Source organism: Cydia strobilella, chromosome 19 (genome assembly GCF_947568885.1).
Source record: "Cydia strobilella chromosome 19, ilCydStro3.1, whole genome shotgun sequence".
Classification (NCBI taxonomy): domain Eukaryota; kingdom Metazoa; phylum Arthropoda; class Insecta; order Lepidoptera; family Tortricidae; genus Cydia; species Cydia strobilella.
The window spans coordinates 5111679-5128118 of record NC_086059.1 but is presented as its reverse complement, the minus strand read 5'-3'; the positions used below and the strand labels follow the sequence as shown (position 1 = coordinate 5128118).

The window sequence follows — 16440 nt, the reverse complement described above, 5'->3', positions numbered from 1 at the left end:
GTATTAGGACGTATTATAAGTAGGATGATTGTTTAATACTTGACAACTGTGAAATGGCCTAATTTATTACTTCGGAAGATATCACGATTGTATACCGTGATTACCGTGTGCGCTTCGTTGGGGACTCTCATGAATATTACAACGGCCACCTCGATGACACCTGCGGGGACACAACGGGGCAACCTCACTATGCCATCTCATCGTGATCAAGTAGAAGGTTTCAAACCAAGGCTTCGTCTACCTATTTCCTCATTATCTGACAACTGACACGAAATGTCATTTTACATTTCGGCGTAATTGTATTTATTTACAAACACTAATTAAATATTAATAAAACAACTAAGTAGTTCAAGAAAATGTTATTTTATTGTTATCCATTGCCCAATTGGATATACATAATTGTTTGACATGAATGGATGTGTACACTCGAATACTGCAGTTCTCTAGATTAGTGAAAATTTTGCCTCCCATGACTATTGGTACCAGAAGTGCTGTGAACTTATCTTTTAAAATCGTAAGCGGTCCCGATAATGAACCACCAGACGAAAAACCTCCGCTTATAATCTGCCACGGTTTACTGGGAACGAAAGAAAATTGGAAATATTTAGGGAAAACTATTCACGCTGTGACAAAAAGGGTAGTTGTGCGGATAGACTTGAGGAACCACGGGCTCAGCCCGCAGACCAAGTCGCATAAGTACGATGAACAGGCTGAAGACGTTCTGCAACTTATGGACAAACTGGTGTTGGACAAAGCCAGTCTTATAGGACACAACATGGGTGCCAGGACAGCAATGTCAGTCGCTTTGATGAAGGTACCTACACAAATTTAATATACTCATCGATTACTTTGAAACTCCTTTCAGTCCTGATGGCCTAGGATGGTGTAGCAGTAGCAGGACAGCAGTTCGGGTTATTTCTTTCCTTCCCAAGGCATCTCTTGCTTAACAGAATGATGCTATTTACAGATATATCTTCCAGGTCAAAACTTTGATCACGACCCTCATCTCATTCACGTTCAAATTTCTATCAAAAATAAAGTTTGATGATGGTTAGGTTAAGGTTGGTCATCCAAAACTATTTTGTGTTTCAGCCGTCGGCAGTAGCCAGTCTAATTGTGTTAGACATGTCACCCGCAACAACAAGCGCGGAATTTACCACACTCTTCCCAAATATCATGAAAGCGATGACCGAAGTACAATGGAACGAAAAACGCAAAGTCCACAAAGCTAGAAAGGAGATCAAAGAACAGTTGAAAAGTATCATTACCAATGAAATCATTATGGGGAATGTGTTATCCAATATCAACATTAAACAAGATGGCACTATAGGGTGGACGTGCAATCTAGAAACGCTAATTAGACATTTTAAATATATTTCGTCGTTTCCATTCAGTTTAGACAAAGGCAAGAAGTATTTCGGACCAGCTTTGTTCATAGGCGGACAGTTATCTGAGTATATTCCGTAAGTATATAAAATGTTTTTCTTTTACCTACATCGGAGTTCACATCTGCGTAAAGTTTTGTGTCTGATTCATAATAAGTATAAGAAGACAACAATTGGTGTTACTGACCACTACGTTACTGGGTTATTAACATTTTAATTTAGTATCCACCAATGTAGTAGGACCCTTTATTTTGCGTTGTTTAGCATTCCTTTTCTAGCAAACAGGTTTACTAAGTAACATACCTACTACATATGTTAGCTAGAGTGCAGTGGCGTATTGACGATTTGGCTCTAGGTTTTCTAAGGTTTGCGCCTCCCCTTCCCCTCGCAGTCCGCCGCTCGTAACGACTTTAAGCCCTAGGGTAAAAGTGCCCCTCCAACAATATGGTTGTTCCAGTGCCGACGACCTACCGAGAATCAGAGAGCTCTTCCCCCAAGCCGTAGTGAAGTTCGTTCCCGGCGCCGGCCACTTTGTCCACAAGGATGAACCCAAGGCCGTGCTGGAGCTCGTCATTAGCTTTCTAAATCATCACAATAATAACTAAGCTTTGTTGTGGATATTTGTTAACGTGTTGGATGTGCATTTGTGTTAACTTAATAAACTAGTATTTAATTTATGATAAATCATTTCTCATTTTTACCTGTCGTCCAGCTGCGGCACGCAATGCTTGTGCTAAGCTAAGTTTTTAAGTTACATATCTATTGCAAATCTTTGCTACTTAATAGTACCCCTGAATGGAAATTTACATTAAATGCAAAAAAAAAAACATCAATAAAGAGTTTCCTCTAAAAAGGAGCGTCGCTGCGTTCAGTTAAGAAGTCATAATAACGTCGTAAACAAAACGCTGAAACTTTATAACAAACACTAATCAAACGTCAATAAAGTAGAAAATAAATACTTTGAAAACGATAAATAATGCTTTGAAATGTGTTAAATATTTCACAAAATCATATGTGTACCTAAAATTTGTTTGTTTGCTGAAATGAAATGATTCAAAATATTTCGTTTGACCGGAAATGGCATGAAGGTTTTACAATTACTGCGGCACTGTTTCCTCATCTTACACACTCCGATTAGTATCCAAACCCGGTCAGCTGTTGATTTGGCTTACAATGTGTACGGAAAAAACGAGAGTGGCGGCTCACCCGTGGTTGTCCTCCATGGATTATTGGGCTCCAAGAGGTAATTGAAGGATAAACAGGTACTAAGCTAAGCAGGTACTAGGATAAGCTGAGCACAAACGTTTCTGCTTTAGCAGCCAAAAAAAACATTCTTGCTTGGACAAAATGTATACAACAACCTTGCGCGTGCTACCCTCAGTTCTCGTTTTCAGCAATATTTTTGCTTTAACATGTAATATTCCTAAATTAAATACCTACCTGTTCAGTTCATGGTATTATTCTAATAGACTTCCGTTCTTGTTTACATTCAAAAGGAACTGGGCGAGCATGAGCCAAAAGATCTCAACAACGTGCCGCCGAATGGTCGTCGCTGCCGATATTCGCAACCATGGAGAAAGTCCTCACGACAGTTCGCATACCTACCATGAGCTGGCCGCCGATGTGGCCAAGCTAATTGATACCTTGGGTCTGAAGCAAGCTACCGTGATAGGTCATAGCATGGGCGGTAGAACTAGCATGGCTTTAGCGCTTACACAGGTATTGGTTTATGTTTGCTGTCTTCTTTCTACTAACAAACCTTTAATTTCGTTGCTCCTGTCCAGTCAATCCAGTTTTGATCCCGTTGCCAGCGACGGAATATATTGTCAAATTCCGCCGAGCACAGTCGATTCGGTTTCAGCACAGTAGCCGTGGGGTCATTTCTGAGCTCAAGACAAGTCTTCTATAGGTATTCTATAGTTCGTTGCCCGTTGCAAATCTAATATTTCCCCTGGTCGGGCCTAGACCGGAAGAAGGAAAAAACTTAGGTCTTTTTGGCCTTAAATGATGTCCCTTTTATTACAGCCAATGAAAGTCCACAGTCTGATCGTAGTCGACATCTCACCAGTCTCCACGGCTGGCGTCCTGAATGACTTCTTTCCAGTACTAATAGACAACATGAAAGCCATCGATTTCCAAGGACAGGCATCTGTAACCGACGCTAGAGCTTTTGCTAAAGATAAATTACTGGCCACCGGCTTGTTCGGGGGAGGAAGTATCCATTTCATTCTAATGAATATCGGTAAGCGAGGCGACAACATTGGCTGGATGTGCAACTTGGAGGCTCTGAAAAAGCATTTTATGGACATCGCGACTTTCCCGGACGATTTGAAGAACTTGCAGTATAAAGGCCCGGTCCTGTTTATTGGGGGTACAAAATCGAACTACTTGCCGTAAGTATACATTAAGTAACTATGTCAATTAGTTTAACATGTGCCTAACTAAATAGGTGTGCTTTATTCAGAAACTTGGTGAGATGATAATTATATGGTTAAATACGGAGTGGTTGAAGGGTTGACTTAATAATGGTTTTATATTGTTTCAGGACAGATGATTTAAAAGGAATCCAACAAACTTTTCCGAATGCCGAACTCAAGTATGTACAGGGTGTCGGTCATAACGTTCACGCCGAAGATCCAACCGCCTTCTTTAATTACGTCAATGAATTCCTTACAAAACATAAGTAAAACCGTTATATCTTGTCTACAGAAGAATTCCAATTATTCCTTTTTGGATTTGTACCAATCTTATCTAGAAAAAATATAGTTGGTCAAACCAAATTGTCAGTAAGTAAATAAGAACAAAAAAAACTATACTCCTCCTTTTTTTTGGGTGCTAGTAATAGTGTAAGACAAAGATAGTATGATTCTCTCTGTCTATGTTTGAAATGAGACAGTCCTTTGACAAACTATATTTTTACTTGAAAATAATAAAGGTTACTTAATAAGAACATACCCTGTAATATTTATAGGCGTTCGGGTGTCCATGGGTGACGGTAATAATGAGTTTCGTACTTGAAGACCTTGAAGTAACATTTATATAGCATGAAAACCTAGCTTGTTCACTTTACAAGCTTTTTATCACGTTTTGTTATGAAGGAGCCTATGGGTATCCAATGATATTATAACTCAAAATAGGTTATAGGCGTTCCATTGAAGTGCTTACCTTGTACAAATTTTACAAGTTGCCTTTAATCGCGCTTAAGCAAGCGGGAAATGTGCACGTGCTAACGAGCTCCAAACCGAAAGAGAAAGAGACAAGATTATTTTACAACGAGTATGACAAAGATGAATGGAATGCGAATATTACTCAAAAATAACAGATTTCTTCGTAAGTAGAAATAAATTTGGAAGTATTATTTGTGCTCCTTATAAGTATACCTTTCTATACTTATACAATTAATATCAAGTCGAAATGTGAAGCTTGGGAAACATACCATCGCACAATGACCTTGGTGCGGTGCGATGGTGTGTTAATACCTTTCTATACTTATACAATTAATATCAAGTAGAAATGTGAAGCTTGGGAAACACACCATCGCACAATGACCTTGGTGCGGTGCGATGGTGTGTTACGGCCTTTAAACTTGTCAACTTGTGTATCGAACAAACCTAATATGAGACCCCGATGAAACTATGTCTCAAACCGTTTCTTAATATCACACAATGTCACTTTTGACATCAATCATGTAATTTTACTATTATTTTTTTCAAAATTCTGTTTGTAAAAATGTTACCCTTTAAAGCTAATCCCAGGATCCTGGCATCCTTTTTCAAGACATATCCCGTTATATCCCCACAAATCGTAAGGAAACGGGGGACATTTACTTCAGAAAATTCCGAGTCTGTCGATTTGGCTTACGCTTCTTATGAAAGCACTGAATCTGAGAATAATCCACTTCCTCCTTTAGTAATATTACATGGGTTGTTGGGTTCGAAGAACAATTGGAACAGTACGAGCAAGGCTATCCATAGAACGACGGGGCGGAAAGTAATCAGTGTAGATGCCCGTAACCATGGCGACAGCAGGCATTCTACGCAACATAGCTATGTCCACATGGCTCACGATGTTATGAATCTGCTGAAAAAGTTGGAGCTATCTAAAGTGTCCGTACTAGGGCATAGTATGGGTGGCAGGACTGCTATGGTGTTGTCATTGCTTTGTGTAAGTTAAAACATAAATCATTACTGATTAAATCAACTCTCAGTACTTTGGCAATTTACATTTTATTTAGGTATACTCTAACTTATTTTTTCAATTTCTTTTTGCTGTGCATAATAAATAGGAGGAATAGAAAAGATGTAGTTTACAGATTCAGGTTTTGTCATTAAATTATAGTAAAGGCCCATTTGCAACCCGGATTAACTGGTTACCAGTACAATTTGACATAAAAATCGGTTAACGGTTTAAACGCTTAACCCCGGGTTAGTGGGATGGTGCAAGTGGGCCTTAGTGTATGTTTGTGACATAATTTGGAGTAGACTTCTTTTCTTGTTTAAGAGAGATTATAGTTTCTGTTTGCATATTAATGAATCTATATTAAATCTGCATTTGTTTTTTTCCAGTCTGATCTAATATCAAGTCTTATAGTAGTGGACATTTCACCAGTTAAGACTAGCCTGCAGATAAACACAATGGCAAGCCTATTTGACGCTATGTCCAATGTCTCAGTGCGCCCCGGTATAGCCATGTCCAAAGCCAGGAAAGTAGCTGACGAACAACTAAAATCAATAACTCCTGATGTCAACTTGAGGAACTTCTTGATAACAAACCTGGTGCAGACACATACAGGAGCTTATACATGGAGAGTCAACCTGCCAGCCTTAAAAGAAAACTTTACGGCACATATATCAAACTTTCCATCCAGTTTGAAAGGTTTACAGTACTGTGGGCCGACTTTATTTATAGGAGGATCTCTGTCAGACTATATAGGGTGAGATACTTTAAATTTTATAAGCTTTTTGCTTGGTAAAATGGTTCAGAACCATACGTACTGTTTCATGAAGTCAAACATACAGGAGCACTTGTTATAATTTTGAAATTTAAAAGACTGATTTGTTTTAAAACTAGTTGCAATATCAATGCAATTAAATCATCTTTAATATTTTTTTTACATTTTACACCATGCAATAAAATTTTAATTAATATCTGTAATCAAAGCAAGTGGCAAATGTGACAAGTATGGCAAGTGACCACCCTCACATCATCTTTTTGTATTTTTTCTTATGCAGTATTTTAAGACTTTAAGGCAGGGGTTCCCAATCTTTTTCAGCCTGCGGGGCACTTATCAAGATTAAATTTTAATCTCGGCGCTCTAACCTAGCTAGAGTATTCGAAATCGATAGGTAGGTAGCATGGCGAGGAGGATTGCCTCACAGTGCCCCTCTTTACTGTCTACGGCACACAGTTTGGGAACCCCTACGATAAGGGTAATTCTACCATAACAACAATTTCCTTATTTCAATTTGGCCTATTTTCAGTAAAAATGACCTGCCAGAGATCCAAGAATACTTCCCACTGGCAGAGCTGGTGTACATCGAAGGCGCCGGACACTGGGTGCACAGCCAGAAGCCTCAGCCCTTCCTGGAGACTGTGTGCAAGTTCTTAAAAGAAAAATGAATAGTTGCCAATTATAAATATTGTAGCATAATTAATTAGATGATATAAATTGTGATTCTGATTACCATTGGAGATTTTACTTATTTTAGTTGACATTGTGATAGTGAAATGTACAAAGTAAATCAGTATTGTTGTTGTAAATATATTTCTTTGTTGTTAACCGTAAATATTTTTTATTTTATTTTGTCTATTAACCATAATAATTTATTTGAAAATGTCTGATAACAGTACAGAATATTTAAGGAAAGGAAATAGTACCTACATCCACTTTGAAAAATGTTTGGCATATCAGATATTTTCGTGTAACTTGCCTATGCAACTATATTTTAAATTGTAACCACATTTCCGATAACAAAGTTGCACTCATCAAAAACCACATACATATATGTATTATTATCGTTGGTACATTGTGGTTTTGCGCTCCCAGACATGTTGCACCCCTCACAACTAGACACAACTATAAAACAGGCCCCAGAAGCTCAGCACACCATTCCCACTTCACACTTCGTGAAGTGAGCACGTTCTTTTGTTTTTAATTTTATTTTTTTATAAAAAACAATGGCCGACGTAGTGAACAGTTTGAAGCTGCTGTTCGACCGGCCCAACGAGCCGCTCATCACGCCGAAGGGGGAGAATAATGCTGTGTTTCAGCTGACGGAGCAGGTTCTGGTAAATACCTCCTTTTTTATCTTAATAGCCTCTGCCTGCTACTTGGTCTTTAGAAATAGTTAAACAATAAACTGCACTTGACTTTCTATAAGCCAAATTTCATTTAAATCGGTTTAGTAATTTAGCAGTGAAAAAGGTAGACAAGACAGGGTTACTTTCGCATTTATAATATTAATTAGTACGAATATCTTTGAATTCGGCAGTATTTGAAACAGATATTCGGTGCGCTCTCCTAAACTCAATTAGAAACAGGTCGTGTTTTCGAACCGTGGCTCGCAACGACTTTTTGGAACGTATGTACCTAATACCTACGAAATATTTGACATTTAGGTACCAGTCGATCGCTTTTCCGTGACTAAAAAGTAAAAACATGTTGAGGAATCCTGACTAATCTAAAAAGGCCTGGTGTCTATAGCAATATTAGCAATACTTGTATATACTATATCTATGATAGCAATTCTTGGGTACCTAACAGTAGGAAATGACGATGTTAAATTTCTAGTCCGAAGAATACTCCTCCAACGGTATCGAGCTCAACAACCGCTTCGGCGACGATGCTTCCGAAAAGATCCCCGTCAAGCAGCTCAGCCAAGTCCCGCAGTTCGACAAAGCGAGACAGCTGCCCGTGGACTCGGACTTCTCGCTCTTCATCCCGTTACACCAGGAGTACGCCACTGAAGTCATCGACGCGCTGATGCGTGAGTAACTTAAAGGCCGAGGCCATATTTCGTCATCTATTTACCTCTTTATCGTTCTAATCTAATATGCAAGAGCCCCGAGGGCCTGCCGCGATCACAGAAGTTCGCAAATTGCTGACAACGCAACTCTTCTCTACTCTAAAAATAAATAATACGAATGAATTTTCAAGTAATTTAATTAAATAAATATATAAATATTTTCCTTCAGGTGTCCCTGAGAACCAACTGCAGGATTTCCTGTCAACATGCATCTTCGCGCGCGCCAACTTGAACCCTCAGCTCTTCAACTACTGCTACTCTGTAGCTCTCATGCACAGGTAAAAATCATCATAAAAAGAAAAAAAAAGTCATGACGATAAATCAGATTTTGAATTTTCTTAGACATTTACATTCAAAATAATTTAATTTCTTTGTGTTTAAGCCAGCCCAAAACGTAACTTTTCGTAACTAAGGTATAAAATTAAATGTTTAAGGCTTACAATTCATGAAGTTTCCATAAATGTTTTTCTACTGGCTTTATATTTAAGGCAAATACACTCATGGCAATGAAAATGGATCACTTTTGTATCGAATTTCCACCAAAGTTACCTATTCTCATGGCTTTATGTATATTGATTGATTGATCACATACCCGCCACATCGCAAAACAAAACTGGGTGCATATAACTTCTCAAAAATATGTCCCATAGTTCTTAATTCGCTGACATAAGAGCTATGGGAGATATTTTTGAGTATGATGTGTGCACCCATATTTTACACTTGACTTTCCAAGACCAAAGTAAATAATAAATATAATCATTCATTTTCAAGCTTGACATTAAAGCTTTCCATTTATACAATTTTTTAAGTAGCAAAATTCTTTGTAAATCTCTAATCTACAAGTAACGTACATAATATTATTTACAAAACTTCAATAATTAAAATCAGTATCAAATGTACAGTCTCCATCAGATATATCGGAGCGGCCGAGGTGCTCAAAAATATCTGAACACGCACCCTAGCGCCTTGACAATATAGGTGTGTTCAGATATTAGTGAGTACCTTGGCCGCTCTGATATATCTGATGGCGACTAACGTTAAACTATAATAACATTACATATATCACATTGTTACAGGCGTGACACTAGGAATGTCCCCATCCAGAACTTTGCAGAAACCTTCCCCTCCAAGTTCTTAGACTCCAAAGTGTTCTCGCAAGCGCGTGAAGTAGCGAGAGTCACTCCAGGAACCGGAGCTGCCGTAAGTACTAAATTTTGTACTATTTATCCTTCTTCTCTTTCCCTTTGCCCCCACAGCAGTTATCACACACCTTGTCACCTTCAGAGCATAACACCGGCTTGTAATTTGGAGTCCACGGCCCCAAACTGGCATTCGAATAGAAATCCATGGGATATGTACCATCATCTTTCAGCCATTTACTATTTCCTAGTGACACTGAAAACTCATAAGGTGTCAACAGGGGCCTCGGGAATGCAGTCCCCCAATCAATGGATAATCGTGGACATGCCACTTGCACGAAGGCATCAAGGTTAAATAACGATAGTTTACTTGGAAAAATCTCAGATAACAATATTTTTACATATTTCTTATCTGCATTTTTAATTTGCTTCTCTAGATTGCTTAAAACTTTTGTACTCCCTTGCCGCCCAAGAGTTCCTAGTATGAGACCAAAATTACCAGCACCTTCTGCAATTTTCACTTGATTTTGCCTGTTTTCTTGCATCAAGTTATGCTCATATAACTCTGATGTGAATTTCTTTTCATAGGGATCATATTTATAGGCTGGAATACTAGGATTGGCTATCATAATTGCTTCTAAGTGGAATCTCCCATCACCTAGATATATTATGTATTCTGAATCAACTTTTGGCGCAGTGCACCCTAGTATTTCTCCCGGAGATAGTGGTCTGCATTGTGGAACTGTCACTATGTATTCATCTGACCGAAGAGTTTTAGTAATGGCATGTAAAGTAGTGACAAACTGGATTGTGCTAACTATGGCTAGGTGTGACCTTTTAGGAAAGTTCAATTTGATTGTGTCTATAAAGTGTGACGGGTCAATCTTGATGTCCACAAATATGTAGAGTACCTTAACATCAGTGGTTTGGTCAATGGGTATGAGGCAGGAGTGTCCGTAGTGCACGAGCAGGTCGACGCCGAGCGCGGCCGCGGTGAAGTCGTCGATACAGCACGCCCCATACGTCACATCACCCATTATTAATGTGTCCGCCTTTGTGAATGTCTCAATCATGTCACACAAAGTCGTAGCGAACATCGTTAACCCTGAAAATACAAGAAATAATACTTAACATTTTTCTTAAAACCTTTGAGACTACGAAAAAACTAGTGATAGTTTACATACCTTCTGGCAATTGAAGAGCCACCCTTTTAGCACCAACCGATCTTATTCTCCATATTGTCTTATGGATTTCGAAGTTGTAGTTCTGAGGCAACGCTTCACATGCTCTGTTCAGTAAAGGATCATTTAATAACTCTTCAGGAATTTTATTCAAAGATCGAACGTTCGGTTTGAAAGTTTTTCTCTGTCCTTCGGGCTTTGCTCGCACTACGACCACGCCTGGGTTTTGGAGTAGGTCTTCCATTACTTCTTAGGTTGCTGAAAAGTTATGCCAATCGCTCACAATATTCCAGGTTATAGTTTTGTAAAAATATAAACACGCGCGCTGAGAACTCGGTCATCGATAGGTGGCCTACGTGACTTTAGCAATTTTTGCGTTCCGTTCCATAACATCAACTTATCATTGACAATCTTGTCTTGAATAATCAATAATAATATAATGTTGTTCAATAGTTATTATTTTCGATATTCATACACATTCAACGTATTTCAATTAAGTTTATTAATTTAGTCCCATGCTGGTAGTAATGAGTTCAATAGATATATATATATTTTTAACCCTAATAACTTAATCGTTTACTTCTTCTTCTTCTTTTAAAATTATGGCTTCAGCCCAGTGGGACTATTTCGCCAGTGTCAAGGTATTAAGAGGTTTACAAACGACAAAAATTTGTACGGTTGTAAGTACAAGACAGTGTACGGTGATTTGTTAGCTCTTGTAAATCGATAGCTAGACTTTACAAGAAGCACGTGGACTACCGGCCGTTGACTCCAAGATGGTGGTTAAACGCGCTTCAAAATTAATTCTCCATTCACTGCATACTACCACATTAGTTTACTGTATAATAAGCTATCGATATTACACTTTAAACAATATTAATGAGCAAAAAACAAAGTAATTAATCACGATGCTAACTATCAAGATGGCGCTCGAACCGGAAGTCCAATCGTTTACTTCGTGTAACGGAACAAAACATTGACAGCTGTCTGAGACAGCTGTTATCTGAGTGACATCACGTTCCGTTTCAACCATACGCTGTTTTAACTTGTTGCGCTCCGTTTCAGCGTAATCCCATTATCATCCCACGAGACTACACCGCCACTGACTTGGAAGAAGAACACCGTCTGGCCTATTTCCGCGAAGATATTGGCGTGAACCTGCATCACTGGCATTGGCACTTGGTGTACCCGTTCACTGCCAGCGATAGAGCCATCGTCGCTAAGGACCGTCGTGGCGAACTGTTCTTCTACATGCACCAGCAAATTATCGCCCGGTACGTAAAAACCTAAAATTCTGAATCATTAATGTAATATGGGGAATATTTTCCATGCTAAACGAGGGATTTTATTTATAGTTACAATGGAGAACGTTTAAACAATGCGCTGAAGCGAGTAAAAAAGTTCAACAACTGGCGTGAGCCTATTCCCGAGGCGTATTACCCTAAGCTTGACAGCTTGACGTCGTCGCGCGGATGGCCCCCACGGCAGTCAGGCATGCGCTGGCAAAGCGTGAACCGTCCGGCTGACGGCATCAACGTCACCCTCGAGACGATGGAAAGGCAGAGGAGGGCTATTGAAGAAGCTATTGCCTCTGGACGTGTTCAATTAGTAAGTTTTATTATCCGAAATTATATATTTATAGGTTACACTATTAAATAAATATAAATCTAATCATTTTAAAGAGGTCTCATCAGTTTATAACTGTTTTACCCTAATTTTAGTTTCACGCTGCATGACCTAATCCGGTCCAGTTACCAGTGCTCATCAGTTTTCCGTTCTTATTTATTGTACGTGTAGGCCAACGGCGGAACCATGCCACTGGACATCGACACGCTGGGCAACATGGTGGAGGCGAGCATCCTGTCGCCCAACCCGCAGCTGTACGGATCCGTTCACAACAACGGCCATATCTTCTCTGCCTACGTGCATGACCCTGAACACCGATATCTGGTAAAATTTGTCATATTATCCGTCTGGAGGATTTTAAACGTCATCGTTTAGGAACGAACGTGTATCGGGATCAGAAGGCCTACCGCGAACTACGTTCGACATGTTGTCTCTCTGTCACTTGCGTACGAATGTACAATTGCGACAGAGAGGCAACACGTCGAACGTAAAGGCTTGGTGGTAGGTATTGAGCCCACGACACACCATGCGTCAATGGGAGTTGGTTTTCTCATTTCGTCTTCAAAAGACAGTAAAAGAACCTTCTCTCATCATAATGTTTTCTTACGCAGGAATCATTTAGCACAATCGCTGATGAGGCGACGACGATGCGCGACCCCTTCTTCTACCGCTGGCACGCGTGGATCGACGACCTGTTCCAGTCGCACAAGGAGTCCTCGTTCGTGGCGCGTTATACTCGTTCTGAGGTACCAGTCCACCATTCACTGTGTAACCAGATTAAGGGTTGGTTGCACTAAACCAGCTGTCATCAGTAAAATGTTCGCTTTTTACTGATGTTATTTATTTATTTTTATTAAAAAATTTTGTAGTTCACTGCTGAGACTGAAGAAATGTCAATTGGGTTTGATGCAATTGGCTCTCATAACATTAACCTTTCTCGCTAGCAAATTCCTTCTGCTCTTACACAGCTGAAAGCAGAAATGTCAATTACTATATCATCGATAAATGCCGCGATCTCCGGTACTGTCGGTACTCCCAAAATCCGTAATACTACACGCTCAATATTTCCTTATCCCTTATGATAAATACATATTATCATCCTGGGTACCGGGCGTGTTTCTAGCGTTCGCCAAAGAAATATGAACTGCGTGTCATCACTCTGTAACTAGTTCGCGGCTGAGGTGAGGTAAGAGGTTGCTCGGTTAACCTACACGTAACTGTTCCAGCTTGAGAACCCCGGCGTAACAGTGAGTTCAGCTACGATCCAGAGCCAGGGCGGGCAGCCCAACACGCTGAACACGTTCTGGATGCTGAGCGACGTGGACCTCTCGCGCGGCCTCGACTTCTCCAACCGCGCGCCCGTGTTCGCGCGCTTCACCCATCTCAACCACCGCCCGTTCCAATACGTGTAAGTTACATTCAATGACAGATACGATAGATACTCCGTCTAAGATATTTTGGTGAGGAATTGCATCTCTTTCTACGGGGTGATTCTCTTGAAAGTAGCTCAACAGCTGCAAGGGGGTTTTACTACAAAAAATGGTAATTCCTACATTATATACAGAAAAACGTGGTCCTCTCCTCAGGTCCCAGCAGAACTAGGTCCGATTTTATAAAGCTACAAATTTAAAAACGTACAAATTGACATGACTAAGTCACACGTCCAAGTGTGCCTCCACTTTGAAGTTGTGACCCCATAGTGGAAGCACTGTGTGTTAATCAAAGCTTCTGATTTCCTTTTATAATGGGGTGGGATCCTGATCTTGTGTTTGTGTGCAGCATCAACGTAAACAACACGGGCTCGGCGCGTCGCACGACGGTGCGCATCTTCCTGACGCCAAAGTTCGACGAGCGCAATCTGCCCTGGAACCTCAACGACCAGCGCAAGATGTTCATCGAGATGGACCGCTTCGTCGTGCCCTGTACGTACCTACCTACAACTACATAGAAACGCGGCGTTCAGGATGGATGGACCTAAAAATTCAAGAACCCTACAGATTCGCTAGCTGATAATACCATCTATCTATCGTAACTTGCCTTGGGGTTTGATCTGAGGGTCGCTCAGCTCATGTGGTTTTATTTAAAAACAACCCGCGTAACTACATGAGCCGGTACGTCTACCCCGAACTTCGTGTAAACCTTCGTCTCTGCCACACCAATCACGAAAGACCAGTAGCCTGTTACTTACTAAGAGAAATGAAAATCTTTATCTCCAATTCAGAATATTACAAATTTACAATGCACTTATTTATTTATTTAAACTTTATTGCACAATTAAAAAACAAGTACAAATGGCGGACTATAAGCTTATAAGTATGTATTCCTTTACATTTTACTCACTTGGTATATATAAATGTTTGCAGTGAACGCCGGCCAAAACACCATCACCCGCCAATCCACCCAGTCCTCCGTGACCATTCCGTTCGAGCAAACGTTCCGCGACCTGAGCGTCCAGGGCGACGACCCGCGGCGCAGCGAGCTGGCCAACTTCAACTTCTGTGGCTGCGGCTGGCCGCAGCACATGCTGGTGCCCAAGGGGACTGAGGGCGGCGCGCAGTACCAGCTCTTCGTCATGTGCTCCAACTATGATCTGGACAGGGTTAGTGAATGAACCATTCCAGCAGACCAGGTTTCGACTATCTTTAGCGCCAATTTTTAAAAGCCCGGGCCCATCTATCCGGTTCGAAAGACCAATTTTTAGGTTGAGCCTAACCAAACACAATAAATTTGGTTATCAACATGGACTTGCATAACGCTGTCTCGCACGCACATCGGCAGACCGTGCGGAAACTGCTTCAATAATGATACTTGCTTTGCTAGACAAGTACTTGTCAAGCAAGGGCCATTAGAGGTATTGTTACTAACTTTATTTTAACATAAACCGCGATAAAGTGCGAGTCGGATTTGCCCACCGAGGGTTTGGTTAAAATTTTATTTATTAGTAGGTATTTGGTTGTTATAGCGGCAACAGAAATACATCATCTGTGAAAATTTCAACTGTCTAGCTATCGCGGTTCATGAGACAGGCAGACAGACGGACAGTGGAGTTTTAGTAATAGGGTCCCGTTTCTACCCTTTGGGTACGGAACCCTAAAAACGGTCATAACTAAAGACACTCAAAAAGACCATAACCATTTACAAGACATGGAACTTATTCTTTTATTTTTCAGGTGGACCAACCCGACGGCACCGAGCTCTCCTGCGACCAGGCCTCCAGCTTCTGCGGCCTCAAGGACCGTCTGTTCCCCGACAAGCGCGCCATGGGCTTCCCCTTCGACCGGCCCTCGGCCTCCGCCAGCAGCATCACAGACTTCATCCTCGACAACATGGCGCTCACTGACGTCACCATTCGGCTGCAGAATGTGACTGAGAACAACCCGAGGAACCCAGCAAATTAAACACCAGAAGTTTAAAGGATCGACCACACCGAAACTTGACGCAGCGTATGTTTTCATACATTGCTTCGTAAATATCTTTTAAGCAGCGGTGTGGGTGACGTTAAGGGCCACGCACCATTCACTAACCCGGGGTTAACCGGTTAAACCTAGAGTTACCATGGTTACCAGTACAATTTGACACTGGGTTAACGGTTTAACCCCGGATTAGTGGGATGGTGCAAGTGGCCCTTAGTGTAACTAAAAGAGAAATTATATCTGAAGAAAATGGCAAGTAAAATGGCTACTGATGCTAGTGTACACACATGTCTACACTATCCGTAATTAAGTTAAGAGCATAAAATTTAAAACGAGAGGCTGATAGACTAGTATTGTTATTTTTGTAATTAGTTTTAAGTATTGTACGAATGTAATAGTAAGTAAACCCGTTTGTAGCGTAAGAACAGGTATAATAAAGCAAAACGAAAATTACTATTTCGGTTTCATATTATATATTCCAGGGGGCCTAGCAAAGATGACGATCGTTAGCAAAAAACGAGTCTTTAATGTCTCTATTACTCTTCCATATTAGTGTGATAAGAGATACATAGTGTTTCGTTTCTCTGCGAACGATTTGTCGTCTTAGCTAGGCCCCCAGTACGTACCCCCCCCCGTAACAGTACTTTTCTACTAGTTGCCGAAATGAAAAA

At 40.5% G+C, this 16440-nt stretch overlaps 5 protein-coding genes across 5 annotated transcripts; 4 read left to right on the top strand and 1 right to left on the bottom strand.

Moving 5' to 3' along the window:
* Nucleotides 1-291: 291 nt before the first annotated feature.
* LOC134749996 (sn-1-specific diacylglycerol lipase ABHD11-like) lies at nt 292-1994 on the top strand. Its single transcript, XM_063685048.1, has 3 exons — nt 292-814; nt 1093-1463; nt 1843-1994. Exons 1-3 carry the CDS (start codon nt 413-415, stop codon nt 1988-1990), a joined length of 921 nt encoding a protein of 306 aa, XP_063541118.1. The 5' UTR covers nt 292-412; the 3' UTR covers nt 1991-1994.
* Nucleotides 1995-2393: 399 nt separating this feature from the next.
* LOC134749988 (sn-1-specific diacylglycerol lipase ABHD11-like) lies at nt 2394-4074 on the top strand. Its single transcript, XM_063685024.1, has 4 exons — nt 2394-2628; nt 2882-3104; nt 3411-3778; nt 3931-4074. Exons 1-4 carry the CDS (start codon nt 2468-2470, stop codon nt 4070-4072), a joined length of 894 nt encoding a protein of 297 aa, XP_063541094.1. The 5' UTR covers nt 2394-2467; the 3' UTR covers nt 4073-4074.
* A 977-nt stretch (nt 4075-5051) lies between these two features.
* On the top strand, nt 5052-7171 carry LOC134749987 (sn-1-specific diacylglycerol lipase ABHD11-like). Its single transcript, XM_063685023.1, has 3 exons — nt 5052-5549; nt 5951-6318; nt 6866-7171. Exons 1-3 carry the CDS (start codon nt 5115-5117, stop codon nt 7002-7004), a joined length of 942 nt encoding a protein of 313 aa, XP_063541093.1. The 5' UTR covers nt 5052-5114; the 3' UTR covers nt 7005-7171.
* Nucleotides 7172-7531: 360 nt separating this feature from the next.
* On the top strand, nt 7532-16222 carry LOC134749984 (phenoloxidase subunit 2-like). Its single transcript, XM_063685021.1, has 12 exons — nt 7532-7673; nt 8176-8371; nt 8580-8688; nt 9487-9610; nt 11796-12004; nt 12086-12338; nt 12528-12680; nt 12968-13102; nt 13583-13764; nt 14136-14278; nt 14720-14955; nt 15527-16222. Exons 1-12 carry the CDS (start codon nt 7563-7565, stop codon nt 15752-15754), a joined length of 2079 nt encoding a protein of 692 aa, XP_063541091.1. The 5' UTR covers nt 7532-7562; the 3' UTR covers nt 15755-16222.
* Nucleotides 9189-11110, bottom strand: LOC134749985 (2-(3-amino-3-carboxypropyl)histidine synthase subunit 1). Its single transcript, XM_063685022.1, has 3 exons — nt 10734-11110; nt 9447-10654; nt 9189-9313 (listed from the first exon to the last, which is right to left on the bottom strand). The coding sequence occupies exons 1-2, from the start codon at nt 10972-10974 to the stop codon at nt 9630-9632; spliced, it is 1266 nt and encodes a 421-aa protein (XP_063541092.1). The 5' UTR covers nt 10975-11110; the 3' UTR covers nt 9189-9313; nt 9447-9629.
* Nucleotides 16223-16440: the final 218 nt, after the last annotated feature.